The sequence below is a fragment of the Maylandia zebra genome, linkage group LG11 (assembly GCF_041146795.1).
Source record: "Maylandia zebra isolate NMK-2024a linkage group LG11, Mzebra_GT3a, whole genome shotgun sequence".
NCBI lineage: Eukaryota > Metazoa > Chordata > Actinopteri > Cichliformes > Cichlidae > Maylandia > Maylandia zebra.
Window position 1 is genome coordinate 23,630,550 of NC_135177.1, and position 18,392 is coordinate 23,648,941.

The 18,392-nt window shown below is 38.5% G+C and overlaps 2 protein-coding genes across 4 annotated transcripts; both read right to left on the reverse strand.

Moving 5' to 3' along the window:
* Nucleotides 1-875: 875 nt before the first annotated feature.
* Nucleotides 876-12,151, reverse strand: si:dkey-17m8.1 (C-Jun-amino-terminal kinase-interacting protein 4). Of its 3 annotated transcripts, none has more exons than XM_076890049.1 (29): nt 11,949-12,151; nt 10,890-11,007; nt 10,650-10,782; nt 10,353-10,547; nt 10,144-10,264; nt 9,010-9,080; nt 8,833-8,897; nt 8,271-8,343; nt 7,993-8,162; nt 7,614-7,873; nt 7,165-7,222; nt 6,818-6,970; nt 6,682-6,724; nt 6,461-6,588; nt 6,275-6,328; nt 5,719-5,859; nt 4,987-5,119; nt 4,629-4,715; nt 4,085-4,132; nt 3,799-3,940; nt 3,593-3,635; nt 3,378-3,458; nt 3,203-3,270; nt 2,936-3,084; nt 2,667-2,838; nt 1,884-1,997; nt 1,694-1,792; nt 1,485-1,574; nt 876-1,378 (listed from the first exon to the last, which is right to left on the reverse strand). In XM_076890049.1, exons 3-29 carry the CDS (start codon nt 10,746-10,748, stop codon nt 1,260-1,262), a joined length of 2,976 nt encoding a protein of 991 aa, XP_076746164.1. In that variant the 5' UTR covers nt 10,749-10,782; nt 10,890-11,007; nt 11,949-12,151; the 3' UTR covers nt 876-1,259. The 3 variants fall into 3 exon arrangements, with proteins under 3 accessions (XP_076746164.1, XP_012774562.3, XP_024659954.2); XM_012919108.4 differs by having other exon boundaries at nt 10,650-10,785; XM_024804186.2 differs by having other exon boundaries at nt 10,650-11,007; nt 11,949-12,150.
* Nucleotides 12,152-13,701: 1,550 nt separating this feature from the next.
* LOC112435602 (uncharacterized) lies at nt 13,702-16,455 on the reverse strand. The gene is made up of 2 exons (XM_076890052.1): nt 16,097-16,455; nt 13,702-15,462 (listed from the first exon to the last, which is right to left on the reverse strand). Exon 2 carries the CDS (start codon nt 15,393-15,395, stop codon nt 14,961-14,963), a length of 435 nt encoding a protein of 144 aa, XP_076746167.1. The 5' UTR covers nt 15,396-15,462; nt 16,097-16,455; the 3' UTR covers nt 13,702-14,960.
* Between the last annotated feature and the right edge of the window lie 1,937 nt (nt 16,456-18,392).

Consider the following 18,392-nt stretch of genomic DNA (forward strand, 5'->3'; position numbering starts at 1 on the left):
ATCATATTTGCACAAGGTTGAGTCAAAACATAATTTCAAAGAAGGATACAGAGCCGCTACGACATCAACATGTGTGCACAAACTGCATATAAATACTGCAAAGGACATTTGAAAGATTTTATCTCCCTTATTTTACAAGGAAAACAAGAACAGAAATCCAAACATAACTGAAATTAAAAGAATTGCATAACATCCAAAGGAAGACGTCAAGCAAACAGCCAATTGAGAAAATAAAACATTTTTAACAACAGCTTCTGAAGTTGTTCCTTTAAGCGAGGGGATATCGGATATATTTTCAATACAGACACCTCAAGCACTGTGAACAGGTAGAAATTGAGTTAACACTCATGGCAGGAATACCCAAAAAATATACATCACAAAAGATGGAGCTTTAATAAGACAATAAAATGTCTGATTGTGTTTATGGTGCGAGACCAAAAATCTGTCTCCAGTTCACAATTAACAACAAAGTATGTACACAGCAGCTACGAGAGAAGCCACATCACCAGCTTATATGTTTTTGATGCATGCACGACTCCTCTCTACATTTTTTTCCCCACCAAGCAAAGGAAAAATGTATAATTCAGTTGACAGTCAGCAATACTGCATTGATTTTTAGGGCAAAGGTATTGATCTATTAACCACCAGGGAGCTGAATTACTGACCAGTTATACAGCAGTGATATAAAATGAGATGAAGGCACACGGGAAGGTTTCACTAAAAAATATATATATATATATATATATATATATATATATATATATATATATATATATATATATATATATATATATATATATATATATATATATATATATATATATATATATATATATATATATATATAAATAAATAAATGAGGTAAACAAGTATGATTCATATCTTTAAATGGTATTTTATTGCTACCACACTAAGATGTTGGTTCATTCAGTTCCACGAAAGACCCGTTTCAATGCTTTGTTGAGTCTGCTCCATCTTCATCATAGGTGAGAAGCATGGAACAGTTACCTCCTTTCCATCAATGCAGTGCTGGTGCTGAGGGAACAAGAGAGCTGCCAGAATTCCAGCAGGTTTAAACCTGGGATAAGTTGGGATAAACTGAGTCAGAAGAATTTCTTGCATTAGTCCCTCTCACACTCTCACACAGCTGCTGACATCAGTGGTTCAAACTTCAGGTACAGAAATATATTTAGTTGGTGTTGCTTCTAGATTGGGTACCAGCACTGCGCTGAGGGAAAGGACGTGTGAGATGAAAAAGCTCAGAGTGCAGGGTTAGGCACAGGTGGTGTGGGAGTCTGCCAGATGATCATGTGACTACGTTCAGATCGCTGTGGCGTGGCTTGGGACACCTCTTCCGAGTCATCGCTTGCATCATCTCCTGGAAACAAAGAGGACTTTGTCAGCCTTTAAATAGACCAAGTAGTGCACAAATGATGCAATGGATGAGACAGACTTAAGTACAGTTTTATTATTCTTCAGCTTACCAATTCGAAAGTTGATGTAGCCCTCTCCTCCACTGAGGATAAGCTGAGCAGTAGTGACATGGCTGCTGCCAGGATTGGTGATCAAACAACCTGACAGGCACAAACATTTTTTTGTGGTCACTCAAACACAAAAAATAACATGCATGTGCAATCTGAAGCGTCTCACTTAATTGTTAAGAAGTTACATGTAATGCCTATCTAACTCTTACCGGGTGCAGCAATGATGAATCTGACAACTTGTCTATGTCCATGGTAACACAGCTGGGCAGATGCAGTGGAGCAATAAGGGATGGAAACATCCTCTGAAGCTGCAGAGAGTTCGTAATATGGTTAATAGTACATAGAGACCATTTATGGCCAAATAACTTTAAGTTCCAGGCATTATTAAGCTAAACATACTTATGGACAAAGGGATGGAGAAAATGGCACCACCTCCTGTGCCCACCCACAAACGGCCACAGATAACAGTGAGAGAGGAGATCTGGAGAGGTGAGAGTGTCAGGAAGGGCTGGCCTGTGGAGAGAGAGAGAAAACTGGTTAGCAAAGCTGTGAGATTAAAGTTAAAGTGGTCGGTTACAAAACAAAATGTATGTAAAACAAAAATAATGAATAAAATATACACACAGTACTCTGCATCCCTTATTGCTTTATATTTTCTTCAGAAAATGGGGAAAAGGGGCATCAATCTATTGAAACGTACATACATGGAAATATTGTACATAAGGCAAAAAAGTGTACAAGCTTCAAAGTCAATATTTGGTGTGACCACCTTATATGGCGACAAATTACAAGAAAGCTTCTAAGAGAGTTCATTACTACATAGGACCTGTTGCCACTGACTTTCGGTTCAGTTTATGTGTAATTTGGCACATTTAGCCTTTCAAATAGCCAATGTCAAAAGAGAAATATCTTCAGAAAGCCTTCAGAAAAACTATTGCTCAAGACTGATTAAAAAAGTACAACAAAGTCTGGCTCTTTGGAAGCAAAATTTAAAGAGATGTATTACTTTTTTTTCCCAGTTACCAAATAAGAAATGATAGTAATAAATGTTCCCATTACTGTAGTCCATCAAATGATTTTTTTGCTCTAGTAGCTGCTCAGTAACAACACTTAAGTCATACATACAGGTATATGTATTGTAAGAAAAACAAAAAAAACAACAAACAAAAACGGTTCGACTACCTAATGTTTTAGTGACCAAAGCTGCAAAGTCAACTTCCTGTAGTGGCCGTCCTGTGGACCAGTCAAACAGCCTGAGGATTGGGTCCAGTCGGCAGGAAGTCCAAACCCCACTTCCACCAGCGCACAGAAAGCGAACCTGCTGTTCACTGCGCTCAGAGACTGAGAATGTTTGCTATAAAGTAGGATAAGGAATAAAGAGAGTGAGTTAAAGATATGGTAAGAATGAGACACAATAAACAATAATAGGTATCATTTCCTCTGTTTCTTACCTCCACCTTCTTGCTTTCAGTGTCTACCACGTAGATTTTGTTCCAGTATCCCACCCACAAGCGGCCGCCTTTTGCAAGGCAACAACGAATGGGCTGCACAGGATTTGATCCAAGAGGCATCAAAGAGTGTGACTGCAGATTCCAGCCATCTATTAATCACATGACTCATTGCATCATTATTCATTTCACTCACTTATGCAAATCAAACAAAATGAAGAAATTAATTAGCCGAGACAGCTGGATGTAAGTTTGAAACAAATCCATTACCTGTACTGTGTGAGAAAAAAGCCAAAGTCCCATCACCTAAACCAGCAATGACCTGACCCTGTGAATACCTGTGAGAGCGAGTCAACACAAAGTAGATCGTTTTCAATTCTGCTTAGAGACTTCAAGGTAACTCATCTCGTGTTACAACATCCAAATGCAAATGGACAGAACTCACGTGAGAGAATGAACACTCTCAGAGAGGGATACAGACCGCAGACAGAGGCTTCTGCCAGCAGAGGCCAAATGCACCAGTATACTGTGAGAGAAGGACAATGGGAGAAAGGAGCCAAGGGAAGAAGAGGCAGTCTGTGATAAACTAACAGACAAAAAAGTCTTTTAATTGTTTAGATGATATTTACTGTCGTAAACTGCTTATTCAGCTGGCACTACCTTCCTTCCTGAGTTCCAATCCACACAGTTCCTGCAGTGTTACCTTAAATAACAAGACAGACAGGCCCTGTCAGAGCTAAGTAAGCAATGTTGATTTCCAAGCGTTTCCAGTAAAACAGCACGGTAACAGGGGATAATAGAAGTACAGAATACACTCGACAAGTCATCTGTGGGCAGCTGCTGCAGCCCATTGTACCAGCACTGACCTATGGGAGGCACAGCACAGATGCAGAGGGCAGGAGCTGTGGGAGGGAGGCTGAACTGATCCAGAACTGTGTTGGAGCGTGCTGGATCAATCACTGTAATATCACTGCAGGAGGCAGGGCCAGAAACTACCCACACAGAACACTGGCAGAAAAGGGGTGGATATGAAGTTTGAAAAGATGAATGGCATGAACCAATTTGTGCCTCGACAAGTGTTAGTCATGGTTGGGTGATCATAATTAGAGGATGACTGTAGCTGCTTCTTAACTAGGATTATGACAAACTTACTGTGGCTTCGCCAGAGATCTCAGATGGGACTGCGACTGCACACTTAAGCTGAAGGGAACAGAAGTAGCTTTGAATTCATGGTTAAAAACAAAAAACATCTTGTGCATTAAACAGTGCTGTGCAAAAGTTTTGAGCCACCCTTAATTTCTTTACATTTTGCAAGGAAACTGGGTAGTAGTCTTCAGGAATAGTTCTCCAGGCATATTGAAGGACCTTCAAGGCTCTTCTTTAGATGACAGCTGCCTTTTCTTCTGTTCTCTGTCAAGATGATCCCATGCACCCCTTCAATAATGTTGTGGCCCGGGCTCTGGTGAGGCCAATGTGTATGTTTGGGACCATGGTCATGTTGAAAAATGAAGGTATTGCCAATTAGACACTTTCCAGATCGTATGACATGGTGGATCAAAATCTTGTGGTACTTTTCTGGGTTCATATTTCCATCCATTTTTTTAAAAAAAAAGGTCCCCGAAACCACTGAGTGACATCCAGTGGGGTAGTTCAAGACTTCTGCACAGAAAATAAGCCTCCTTTGAGTGACATTTACCTTGGCAGTCGATTCTTTGTGATCCAGCAGTCTGAGCTGCATTAGAACAGGCACGTCTTTAGGCTCTGGTACTGGTTCACTGGAGTCCTACAGTAATTAACAATATTTTTACCGGAGTATTGCTTGTATAGTGATCTGCACAGTAAATATCCATATTGTGCAAAAAAAAGTCTTGAATGAAAGCCAGACATTATTTTATTTTATTTTTTTTATTGGTATAGTTACTATTTTCATTGTTTTAGTATTTTAACTATATAGACTCAATAACAGCAACAGGAAGCTTTTTATTCCACTGTTTCCTATTTATTCTCTATAGCACGTCACTATTTATTTGTATATAGAAATGTGGTTCTACTACCTGTGTGTTTGCTAGTGGCAGGCTCCAGCCATGTAACTGCCGCTTTCCCAGAGTTCCCCAAATCTGGGAGCGAATTTCTCTGTAGATTTCCCTCTTCCTGACACGTGGTGAAAGAGCAGCAGGAGAAGCAGACCTAGACAAAATGATTCTGGCATTTATCAGCTTCACATTAAATATGTTTTATTTTTTTAAGTGAAATACATAGAGCCACGGTAGGACAAAGAGCCTTCACTGTTAGTATCTTGCATTTCATTTACTTAATAATTTGGAAAGTGGAAAGAAGTACCCGAGGCCGGTGCAAGAGTTTGGACACTCCTGTTTCAGTACTTAGTGACCTCTCCTGTGGCCGAGGCAAACACTTGTTGTATATAAATAGAAAGTGTCTATTTATGATTTTCATCCAATGTTTCCAGCTTATCGCTTAAAATTCTGAGATATTCTTAGGCTGTCTTGTGAAGCGTGCTTATGAATTTCCCACAGATATAAAGGGAACGGATAATTTTTCATGTCTGATTCTTATTTCACTTGCATTAGCAAGTAGCTGAACCCCAACCGTGAATGAAAAATATTTATTGACAATGAGGTAATCAGCTAGGCCAGACTCTGTAGTTCAGAGAAGACCTCACTCAGATCCAATCTCTATTTTTCTCACTTGCATTTTGTCTAAATCTTTGCACACAACTGCTGAAAAACACATAAGCAGGAGTAACTTATTAAGAGACAGATGCTTACTCAGCCTGAGTTCGACTGATGGTTGGTGGTTGTGGAGAGCCCAGAGCAGTGCGAGTGAGTGATGGGGAAGGTCGCAGAGCTGATATGGAAGCAGGAGGTGAAACTAATGGTTCCTTGGACCGGCCAAAGAAGCGGTTGAATCTTTAATTGAAGAAAAAATGAACAATTCTAAGTATTTTAACCATGAACAAATATACACTTCTTAATTTCAGCCCACCTAATGCCAGGTGCATTTAGTAACACCACAACACCAAAACATTTGTCCCTCTCCTGCATTTTAACTGACGCCTTTTCACTTTTATGTAATGGTTCTCATCTCGTGTTGTTTTCTGCACTTCTTGGCAACTGCTAGCTGAATGCTCAGCCAATGTGACTGCACAGCTGCAATGATGATCCTGGACTAACACTGTTATGAAGATGTCAGCTCAGATATCAGATCATGCGGCTTGCACCACCCACCTCTGTTTGGGTTATAAGAGCTTCAACATCATCTTAAGGTACAGGAGGATGGGTGTGTAACAAGTCGTAAATTATTTTCAAAGACAGATTTACTTACTTTCTCCAAACACTTGACCTTCTTTCTTCTGAAAATCTCTCCTCCTTTGTTGCTCTAAAGAAAAAGTAATAGATGAGGTTGGAGGCAAAGATTTGAGCCACTGATGTTACACGAGTTGTTGTAATCACACAACAGATTCTCAAATGTAACAATTTTTTAAATCTTCAAGAAGGGCACAAAAGTTACCTGAGTGTCTGACTGCGTCTAACCGCCTCCTGCAGTTCAAACAGACGCTGCTTATACTGGTTCTTCTCCATGACCACACGAGCCATTTCAGAACGGGAAAAGTTACGCATGGATGCTGGCTGAGACACCTGAAGGGGAAAATAAATTAATCCATCAAACCATCTATGAGCAGCTAGAAAGGCAGTGAAGACTACACCTACAGATAGTACATCACAGCTTACATCAGAATCCTCAGACTGACAAGTTTCCAGTTCTTTCCGAAGTCTGTAAAATAAAGGGCGAGATTATTGTCAGAACGTGTATGTAATAACAACAATGAACAGGTTATTTATTGAACAGCTGAATGATCCTCTTCACCTCTTAGTTTCCTCCTCCTTCTCCTTCACCCGCCCCTCCAATCGGGAGAGTGTTTCCCGAAGAGTTTCCACTTCCAGTTTAAGAGCTGACCGCTCATCTGTCAGCTCCACTACCCGAGATATCAAAGTCTTACGAGCAGTTTCAACCAATTCACTGAGAAAAAGGAAGTATAGCATCAGATATAAAACAGAATTATGGTGGAAAAGAAAAACAGTGGTTAATCATATTAGATAATACAAAGCTTTCTGTTGGTATTTGGCGAAGTAAGAAATCCAAGTGTTTGGAAACTCCCCATGTCCTCAACAAATCACAATAGACTAGTCATAGAAAATAAACTGAGGACTCACTGGGTGACTTTCAGTTCCTCATACTGAGAAAGAATCTCCTCAGACTGGTCTACGCTGCCTAAAAACACACACAAAAAATTAAACTGCGTGAATGCACATGCAAACAGACAAGTACTGAAATTAATACATTTCTAACCTGTATTAAGGACTATTTAACCTGCATTCATGTTTAAGAAGAAATCAGGACATGAGATTTTGTAGAATAGGAAAAGGGGAAGTAAAACTTTGTAAAACACATACTTGAACTTAATATAAGTAGAGTATAAATAGTCTCCCAACAGAGCCTGATTATTTTTGGATACCAACTTTCTGTCACTTCTTTTGCCTCGGATCACTTTGTGTTTCAAAGAAGCAGCAAAGATTCTATGTTTGTGACATTTATTTCTTTAAAACTCAAAAAAGCAACTCAGGAATGCAGATCTTAACAAAAAAAACAAACTTGCATTTACCTCTGACACTGGCCCCTCGGTCTACACTCTCCACATAATCGCGGCTCAGCTCAGACAGTTCAGAGAATACAGAGTCAGTGTTGCGGAGCTCCCACTCTATACTATCCTCGTCCTCTACCTCCTCTCCCTCATCCTTTTTGTCCGCCTCTTCTCCTTTTTCTTCTTCTACATTGCTCTGCCCCAACTCATTCATCTCGTCCTTGAAGCTGGTCTCCAGCTCACCTTTTAAAGGTTCTTCAGTGTCAGGTTTAACTGGGGTGCTGAAAAATTTGGAGGTGGTTGATACAATATGTGTGCGTGCAGATGAATTCAAGTAAATGTTGGCTTAGTTAATAAATATAAAGCTGAAATAAATCAGTTAATGCTTTCAGGTTAGTACCTTGCATTTACACAGCCATTAAAATGTGCCAACTCAGGAGTGGAGTTTATGATGTCAATGACAAACTGATTTGTGGAAGGCTTTGCAGCTCTATCGACCTGTTTTTCTTTCTTGGCCATGAGATCTTCCAAACAGGGGGGACCAGACTTTGAATGTGGTCTTTTAATCATCTGTAAAAGAAAAAAAACAAAACAAAACAGAACACGTAAGCTACATCTTTGGCAAAATCTCGAATTAGAAATTTGGAAGATGGTCATTTTAGGTGCAAAGCCATTTACCTTTTCAGTAACACTGGGTTCTGGCAAGACCTGATGTGACGGAAAGTCAGCATTCCTGGAACGCACATGATTCCTAAACGCAACAACTCAGTTTATGCTTTTTTAAATCCTCTTATTTTTCACCATGTTCTTGCAACGGTGTTTCTAAAATATATCCTGTGACTTTAAAAAAAAAAAAATTTCTAGTTAATAATCTTTTACTAATCACTTTCCACAAATATTGCATTTAACAACAATAAAGGTAGAGAATTTGCGAGTATCTTGCCAAATGCAACTAAAAAGCTGAAGTTAACGCTACAAAGTAGCTTCAGGTTTTCATTTTCAGTCACATGTGGTATACACTGTACTTGATATCCCTTTCAAACAAAGAAATACCACCAACCTGCTGTCAGAAATGCCAGAAGCATTCAACATTTAGTTTAATATTACAACAGGCTGAGAGTTTTTCATTTTGCGCATGGCTACAACACGATTCACAATAAGGCTGCTGCTACTTAAAGTCTTCCTGTGTGATACTTTATGCAGAATAGCAAATGTGTTTTAGCATAATGTTGAAAAGAACCTTAAAGGAGAATCTCTTTCAGACTCCTTCCTCTTTTCCAAAAGTTCCCGATATGTCAGGGCCAACTAAAAAAAAAGAAAAGAAAAGAACATCAGCTACATGTAAGAAACCTGACGACTTAAGAATAAGACAGTGGTTACTGAGCATACGCATGGAGGTTAACCAAAAATATCTGACCTTGTTGTGGGTATTTCTCAGTGCGCTCAGTTCTCTACTGAGATTTGCCTTCTGTTCCTCCAAGGCCACCACTGCAAGAAAACAGAAGGCATGTAAGAACAGAATACAGTCTAGACACCTAAAACTAGACTTGAGTTGCTCTTTGGCATTTATTCCTGATACACACCAGTAAGCCACAACTTTTAAACCACTGACATTTGAAGTGAAAATTGTGCTCTGTGGGAAAACTTTGCACCTTCACATTTATTTTTGTGTAATGTGATTTATTTCAGGGCAATGTCCTCTACTAAAGAAATTGTCTCGAAATGGCTAGAGAAACACAGAAAGAAGGGACTGATGTGGCCTTTAAACCTCCCAAATCCTGAATACAAGCCTATTCCATTGTGCAAACCATATTCAAATGTCCATCAATCCACCTTCTTTAGTTTATCCAATTCAGAGTCATAAGGGGGAGGGGGTGCAGCCTATTCCTTCTGTCATGGGGTGAGAGGCAAGATAAACCCTGTATAAGTCACCAGTCTGTCACAGGGGTCACATATAGAGACAAACAACTATTCAAACACCTACGGGCAATTTCAAATCAGCATTTAAGCTAACATGCGTATCTTTGGACTGTGGGAGGAACCCAGAACACCTGGAGAGAATCCACAGAGTCACAGGAAGAACTTGCAGGCTGCACCACCATGTCACCCCTGGATGGCAAACCCACACAATCTGCTGCCAACCTCATTGTGCGTGACTCTTTGTACACAGCAAAGACAGGATAAACTCAAAAGAAAAAACAGAAATGAAACCAAACAACTAAACGTCCTGGAGAAAACTGTGCATGAGAGCCCCACAAACCCGATTAACATGTTAAAATTATAACCCCCGAGTAGTCATTACTGCATTGTTACTGCATGAATCTAAGACTTTATTTTGATCTCAATACGCCTGTACAGTTGTGCTGCTGTCATGTTGACAGTATCTGTCCACAGACATATGAACACCAGCTAAAAATCCTCAAATTGCCTTTGCAGTAGCTTCTACTGCAGTAGAGGTTTCCAGAAACATATTTTATCAACAGAGACCGACGTACAGGGTCAAAACAATACCAGTGACATTACTGTTGCTGGTAAATATTCAAATACGCACACTGATCAGCTTGTTGTCTTGCTTTCTTCTCTAGATCTCTCTCTCGCCGTTCTCGCTCCTTTTCCCTGCCCCTCATGGCTCTCCTCTCCTGTTCAATTTGGTCATCCAACTCAAGATACCTCTTAAGAAAAGAAAAAGACTTGAACAGTGAAATGCCTGCTTTTACAATAAAACCTGCAATAGCACACCTTCACAGTATCATGACTCACCTCTTGACTTTCTTTCCTCAGTGTTTTCTCTGCATGATATCGCTCGAGCAGCTCTTCTCGTTCAGCTTTCTCCCTCTCAGCCTCTTCCTCCCTGTCTCTCAGCTGTGCTTTGCAGCTGGCCAGGCCCTCCAGTACCCACACAAATATGGGTACCAGAGACTCCACCACGCTTTCACCATGGATCTCAATAACAGTCTGTGATAGAGTAAAGCAGCAGAGAGAGAAAACAGGTATCTGTGACCACATGTAAATAATATTTCCACCCAGATCAACATAACATATTGTTCTCATTCTTACCTGTAATTCTGAATACAGCTTTCCTGCCTCTTCACTCACAATGTTTGGGTCCGGCTCCACCTCCCCGGTCCCACAAAGCACTCTCTCACTGTACTCCATCAGCCAAAGATTTTTTTCTTTTTTTTCGCTACCTCTGCTGCAACACAGTTGCCAAAAGCTCAAAACCAAAAGCAAACAGATCTGTGAGTCGATGGTGTGTTACAGTTTCTCACTAACAACTCGTTTGTCTAGGTTCTTAACCTTTCTCCCAACACTAGCACCTCCCATTCTCCACATGTTCATTCATACAGCAGCATCCTCGAAGACTTCACTTTCTATAGAGGTTTATCTGATGTCTGGAGGTGTTTTAGAGTCCATCCTGCAGAAAAAAGGAAGGAAAAGGTCATGTCACTTTCTTTAGAGATGATTTAACTGGAAGTGCACTGTCAGCTGTTTTGGCCATTTTCCCTTTTCAGCATTACTATAACCTTGGAAGTGACACAACACAATCATTTGGTTTTCTTGTATTCCGGTATGATTCTTTGAACTTTTTTGAGACCATGAAGCAGGCTATTAGGTTTTGATCAATTAAATATTAAAAGAAATAAGAAAAGGAAGCTATTTCCTGGTTTTGGTGTATTTTCTATTTTTAAACGCTTTGTTTTGCACTTTTACTCAGCTAAAACGTCTGCTTTCACACCAAATAAATTGATCTTAATCTATAATAGTTTCCCCAGTAGTTCAACCTTGGGATCAATAATAATTAAAAAAAAAACCCTTATAAATCACAACTAAACTATAGATACCTAATGTGATGTTGTCCGTTTCCTTGGTTTTCCAGGCTATAGCACAAGACACAACTATGTTCTGTGAACTAGCAAATAGAGCGAAGAATCACATACTTCATATTTGACTTTAAAGTCGAGTTGTGTGCTTCAAACTGCTGACATTTCACCTCAGTACGGTGAGGCTTTCTGTTAATTATTTATATGGATCTAATGAGGATAATACCATAGCATGCAGACCAAGTGACCTCCTGTGTGTGTGTTTTTAAAAGCTCCACAAATAGCACCAACTAAGCAAACATGACAGACTATGACAGCGATAGGTTTTATTATTCGACTCCTTACTCTAATTATTAATACTCTCGGTAAGCATTACTAGACCTAACAGACTCGAATCGGCATACTGTATAAATAAGTAAGAAGCCTGACAGTGGACACCTTGAGAGTTCGTTAGCAGTAGGTTCACAAAGTTGAAATCTAGCCAAAAATAAAGCCGTGTTTCTTCAGTTGTTCGGCTGCCGTTTTACAAACTTACCTTAGCGCCTGACTTCCTCACAACTTTCATTTTACTGCCCCAAAATAAGGAAACTCCAGCCGTCTTTTTCTTCGGGACGATATCAATTACACATAAACGAGTTTAAAGAAGGGGGTGTTGCTCGAATTTGACGTGCGCAGACATGTCCTCAGATTGACCAATGCGAGCGCTGTAACTGTTTGCTCTAACCAATGGACGGTTAAATGGGCGGGACATTGTTAGTTTTGTTTTCGAGAGGAGGAAAAAAAACGGTTTCCTGAAACTTGAGCGACGACACGTGACCAAGGAGTTTGCAGCGGACTGTCAGGTGATCTGAGGAAAGCACGTTCGAATCCGAAACCTGTCGAAATACCTTACATTCCTGAGAACAGCTCAATCTCTTTTCCCATGTTGCCACAAGTGGTTGGAACAGTTTACCGCAATGTTTGTGAGCGAATCATTAAAATAAAAACATTACAGATGTGATGTCAAATTAAAAAGTCGAAAGAGATGAAGTGTCTTTAAGGGATATTTGTGCAGGGATCTCTTTCCTAGTGAGATGGGGAAAAACAATCATGCAAACGTGTTTAATATTACACCGACGAAACTAAAGTAAAACTACTGCAAACTTGCAAAAGCTAGAATTGTCTTAGGATAAAGTACAGTTAGTTTTCCTTCCACTAGATGGCGATATTCTAAAAAAAAAAAAGACAAAAAAAGAATAATAATTCAAATACTTAATATTTAAGGAAAATGTGCTTAACCTGAATGTATATCAATCGGGTACAGTTAATTGGACTCGATTTTATTAAATGTAACTTTAAACATTGTTCTTGTGTAACAAAACTAAAGGGAAAATGAAGGTAAATCAGTTAAGTCAGTATTTTGGGCAGTATTGGTCCCTCAGTACATTTCATGTTCATTGTATGTGGTTAGAGCTTTGTTATGTTTGTTTGTTTTGCTGTTTTTGTTTTCTCACAACTTTTTTACATTTGCTTTTACAAGCATAAAAGAACATTACACTTCCTCAGTGTCAATGAAAATAAGCTACGGAAACAAAAACAAAGCCTTTCGGAGTTTTGTCCTTCCTTTTTTTATTTTTGTAAAGTGTTATACTATACCTGGATGATCATGAATCCTATCTGCAGGATGTCCATCATGCAGCTACCTTCACTTTAAAATGCCTGCTCCATGAACCTTAACAGGTAAATGATATTTTACAAGGTAAATTCAGCAAAAAATTAACAATACATTTAAACTCTCACGTTAGACAGTCACAGAAACCTAATATCCGAAGTCCTGTCCCTCTTTTTGTCAGAAGATAGTCAGAGTGTTACTATACAAACATTTTTAATTGTGCTAGCCTCCTAGCTAGCTCTACAGGATTAAAATAATTAGTTGAATAATTCATCAAATTGCAAATTTTAGAGTTGACTAAAACAAAATGACTATGTGACTTTGTGTTCCATGAAATTCCCACGATATGGTCATTTTCTTTGACTAAATAAAATATTGATAAAAACAACCTGAATTGCATTGTTGGATATCAAGTATTTCATTGCTTTTGTTTATTTTTTAATGTTATTTGTGATATTAAATTAATTTTCTAAACTTTGTTTTGCACTTTATTAAGTTAGCTTAACTGTCCCTGTCTAGCTAACTTCTGTGGGTCTTACTGGTGATATAGTTTCTCTTTCACTTTTTTTTTCCTTTTCAGGTCAGTGAGCAGCAAAGACATATGGGCACATCACATGAGAAGCACAGGTCTGAAATATAACATTTATTTTGTACTTTATTTATTCTCGTTACAGTAGCCAAAACATTAAACATAACCTACAACAAAAAATTACAAATCAAGCAGGAAAGCTCAATAAAATCAAATATGATCTGACCAAAAATACAAAATAAAGGACCCCAGTGAACACAAATCTTAGAAAAATAATATACAATTTAAAATTATATTTAGTATTTTATTGTCACACACACTCCTGAGACTCCCAAAAAAGAATTAACAACTTTTTTTCTGTGTATTAGTAACTCCAGTGCTTTTTATAGTCTACCTTACTTCTGTTGGTCTGCACTTTTATGAATCATGCTCACTGTGATTTGTAAATTTGTCTGGTTACTAGTAACTTTAACTAAACCCTCAAATGACATTTGTGGTGCTTAAAGTTAAAAAAAAAAATCATAAAAGGCAAAATACTAAGGATAATGTAGCTCAGGATAATCCCCATATCTGATCCTAAAAGATACGTAGACAGGAAGGTCTCTGTTATCCCAGCAACATTGTGAAAGGCTTTGGGTTATCCTCACTAACCAGTGTTTCTATAAAGATGTCGTCCTGCTGAGTTTTTAATATCAAGTTTGGGTGCAAATACAAAACCTAAAAGGTATCTGCATGCATGGGACCCACTAGGTTAAAATGAGCAATGTCCTGTATTCTGTTGTAATAAAACCCTGTCTCTCTCTTCCTTTTTTTGATTCTCTCACATTTTACCCAGTCCAATTATTGCATTCTGTTTATGCTCTGTGCACACATTACAAGCTGCAGGAGTGAAAAAAAAAACCCATTACAAGGAAAATAATTAGTGGGATTAAACATTTATATTCATAATTTTAATTAAGTGTAAGTAGCACAATGTGCATAATGTAGTCGAATAGTGTTACATTATTGGCTTATTATTATTAATGTGACATGAACCACTGCTCAAGACGAAACTCATTTTCACTGCTTTTTTTTTAGATTTACAAAGCAACAAGTCATAAGCATAAGCAATAACATATGTTGATCATTAAGAAGAACTTTGCCAGCCTACACGGCTCAATTAGAATACAAAACTACAATATTAGTGTGTAAAATTTTAATGACTGTAAGTTGAAATAAAATGCCTCAAAACTGAATAACTGCATTTCTACATTATTTAGATTAAAGATACCTAATAAGTAGTGGTACAGAGTTGGGTTGGAATGGTGATAATTTATTTCTAAAAGATCAGAGATCTTTTTTCCTTAATGTCTGTCATTAAACACTGTTTATACTGTGACTTTTTTTATTACCCTACCACTCTCTACAAGAACTTCTTTCCCATGCTGTCTCACTTCTTTTGTCATCTGTCTTTTTCTCTTGGTTAGGAGGTGAATTGTTGCCACACCCACCACCACCACAAAACTGAGGGCCAGTATCACAAGCCCCAGTCCCAGCAAATGAGAGGTTCCCCCTTTATAGAAGTTCAGCTGGTCCCACAGCCCCACAGCCAGGCAGCTGAAGCCGATGAGAGTTCCCCAAAATCCAAAAGCTAGCATGCAGGATCCACAAGACAGTTCAACGCCTCCAGTAACCACAGTGACGCCCGCCACTGACACAACTCCTCCTGGTAAGGTCACGGTTTCCGATTTAGACCCGTATCTCACAGTAGAGGTGACATCTGATAAAGTTGAAGGATCAAGGGTTTCCATTTTGGACGCCATGGTCTGTTTTTATTGCTTGGTAGATGGCCAAGAGGGCTTTTTACATGTAGCTTCTTCTCTCTTCTTTCTACGATATCACACATAGTCTTGATTAGAAAACCCCCCACTTTGCTTTCATGTCTGGTATCAGTTATGCAGCTTCAAGTTTAAAATAAATCATCCCAAGCTGTCGGTATAAACTTTGTATAATTATATACTGTGTCAAATTCCCATCAGTGTGTTTGAGCTTTCCTTGAAATAACTGAACCTGTTTAGGCAGGCAACCAGAAGAAAACGTCCAAAGCTTATAGGATCTGTATTTTATAATGATAGCCATACATATTATACACATTTCATGAAAAAGCCTTAACTGATGACCGATGTGTATTTTGTGGCTGTAAAGTATAATATGCATCGATCAATTCACTGCAGGCTCAGTGAATTAAATGTAAACTAGCTCAGTACACACTTTTTTAAAGATTGGACATTGTTTTAATCTGATAATCGAAACAACCTTTCACACACGCGTTTGTCACGTCAGGTTTTCTACCAGTATTTGTAACTGTAACTCTTTACTTTTTTAATTGAGTGGACCTGAATATTAGGATATAAAAGCTTTTTATTCTAGAAAGCCAAATGAATTGTTAATATTTGTAATTTTAGACAGCCAAAAAAGTCAATTTTTTTCTCTTTTTTTACATTTTAAGTGTAACATTTCTTACCTCAGTCTTGATCCAGGAGCTTAGACGTCAGAGGAAACTTTATAAAAGTGAAGGTCCTTAAATAAAGTCTTAAAGTAAGTATCTTTTAAATATGAAACTCTCTATGATTAGACACTAAAGGCACTCCTGACTTCTCTCTGGACAGTGGGTGTAGAAATGGGCGCCAGCGGCAAAGTGCTTTTCTGAAATACATCACCTACTCGAGGCCTTGCAAAATTGTGGACGCAATCATCAAGACTTCCGTCACAGCATGTTTGTTCCCCTCTTTCCTTGTGTTTAGTAGGAAGCTGTCGTCTGTCATTACGCGTCATTATGAGCCATTACCAGATATTTATCTGGAAACAACTCCCTTCCTCCTTTCCTCTTGCTTTCAGTCTTAAGATTTGAGTTGCGTCCCACCAAGGCACTGTTTGGACTAAGATTGTTTTTTTTTTTCTTTAAACGTTTTCCTGTTTGGCATTCCTATTTCTCGAATTATTTTCTCAGTGCTCTTACATCTCAAACTTTATACTCGTACTCAACTTTGAAATGTTATTGGGGAATTTCAATCCTGAGCCTGTCTATATTAAAACAGAACTATAGGTCAACACAAATTCAAGTTATAAACGATTAACTTCAAGACAACCTTGTTTCAGAGATCTGTTACCAAATGTAGATAGTAATTAATAAGGCTGATCCTTCATTGACACATTAAGTGTTGCAGATTTATAGAATACGTCAGTACTGACGTTTCACAGGTCAGTGCTGTAACACATGCGACACTTGATACAGCCCATTAATACCATATAATGCTGCCAAGTAGGTTGTCACTGACCTAATTGTGGATATTTATAGTCATGTTATTTTCTGATACAAATAAACCTTCGAGTTTTCATTGTTTATGTTACTGTATGTGCATGTGTTCCTGCCTGTGAAAGAAATACAGATTTAATGTTGCAAAGCAATGTTAAAACTTCTTTATTAATTTCTGACAGAATCCTAATTAATCTAAGATGCCAAACGCCCATGTTACCGATATTTTTACGCACTCTCTCCCCCAAGTGGAAAAACATCTCAAGAGTAGCTACAAATCCTTGCTCGTTCTGGCTCTAGCAATTAGCCCAAACGAGAGTAGAGATCACATGTCAGGGATTGTTCTGTAGAGAAGGGGTAATTCAGTTGACCGTCACCCTTATAGGATGAAGACGGGGGTAATTGGCTATTCTCTGGCTTGTGTAGGAGAGGGCGGGGCTTGACTAATCCAGTTAGCAAATTATAGTTTAAACATAAAAAATGAATTATTGATTATCATACAGGGAAATACATGTCCTAAATACGATAAGTGCATGCTGCTTTCATCTCTGGTGTTTATGTGTGTTTCTTATACGTGTGCATAACTCATGAAGTCTCCTTTACACATGCTATGTTGGTCTGAAACAACACCTAAGACAATCAAGATAATACTTTCGCTCTAATTAAAGTAGACACAAAGTAAACAGACTAATGACGTAAATGTGGCAGCCAAAGTGTCATGAAGTGAGTTTGTTATACTGATAATACCTGATAGCCTCCAATGAGAACATAGCTGTTGGCAATGAATATGGAAACGACAAGAAAAAGTAAATCGGAGCTGAGTTACAAGAGACTAGACAGAAAAAGAGTTTCTATCAGAAAAAAATTCAAGTGAAGTCATCAGTGTGTGTTTTGTTAGTGTGCAGTTCAGTAAGCCTTTAAAACATGAAAGTACCTTATGGCGGAGAAAAGAGAATGTAAGTCATGTCCGCAACTATTAATGTTGAGATTAAAGAAATTCATACAGTCAAAAAAACATGTAAAAAAACAAAACAAAGTTTAGCTAGGTAATATAAACCTAAACTAGTGACTCAAAGGAAAGCAGTACTGTAGGACAGGAAGGAGGACGTGCACAGAGGATATTAAGGGCGCAGGTGGGATTGGACGTAGACGTGGGTTGCTGGGGGAGTTAAAATTGCCTGGACAGATGGTGGAGTGGCTTTCAGTGCTCAATCAAACCTATTGAAGGTCATAACTAAAACAGCAGACAGAATTTTCTGAAACCCACCTGAAGCTTTGTTCACAGTTTGCTAGAAAGCACCTACTCACTTTTTGGTGAGTTTACCGAAGTAACGTTTGGCTCCCAGAGTGAACTGTAACTTACAGTTGGATGCACTAAAGTTCTGTTTATCGGTTCATATTCAGCAATTTAGTACTAGTAAATTAGTGAGTACAAGACTAACAGGGACAAATTGATTGCCAGAGTTCATAAGTAATTTAGCAGGGGTATAAACGTACACTAGAG

What these genes read in the sequence shown, in the direction of transcription:
- si:dkey-17m8.1 (XM_076890049.1), bottom strand. Translation starts at nt 10,748, where the DNA reads ATGGAGTACAGTGAGAGAGTGCTTTGTGGGACCGGGGAGGTGGAGCCG. An exon ending in ATCAGTCGAACTCAGGCTGA is followed by an intron (nt 5,120 to 5,718) that starts GTAAGCATCTGT and finishes CATTTTGTCTAG; the next exon opens with GTCTGCTTCTCCTGCTGCTC. An exon ending in TTTGGTCACTAAAACATTAG is followed by an intron (nt 1,998 to 2,666) that starts GTAGTCGAACCG and finishes CTCTCTCCACAG; the next exon opens with GCCAGCCCTTCCTGACACTC.
- LOC112435602 (XM_076890052.1), bottom strand. Translation starts at nt 15,395, where the DNA reads ATGGCGTCCAAAATGGAAACCCTTGATCCTTCAACTTTATCAGATGTC.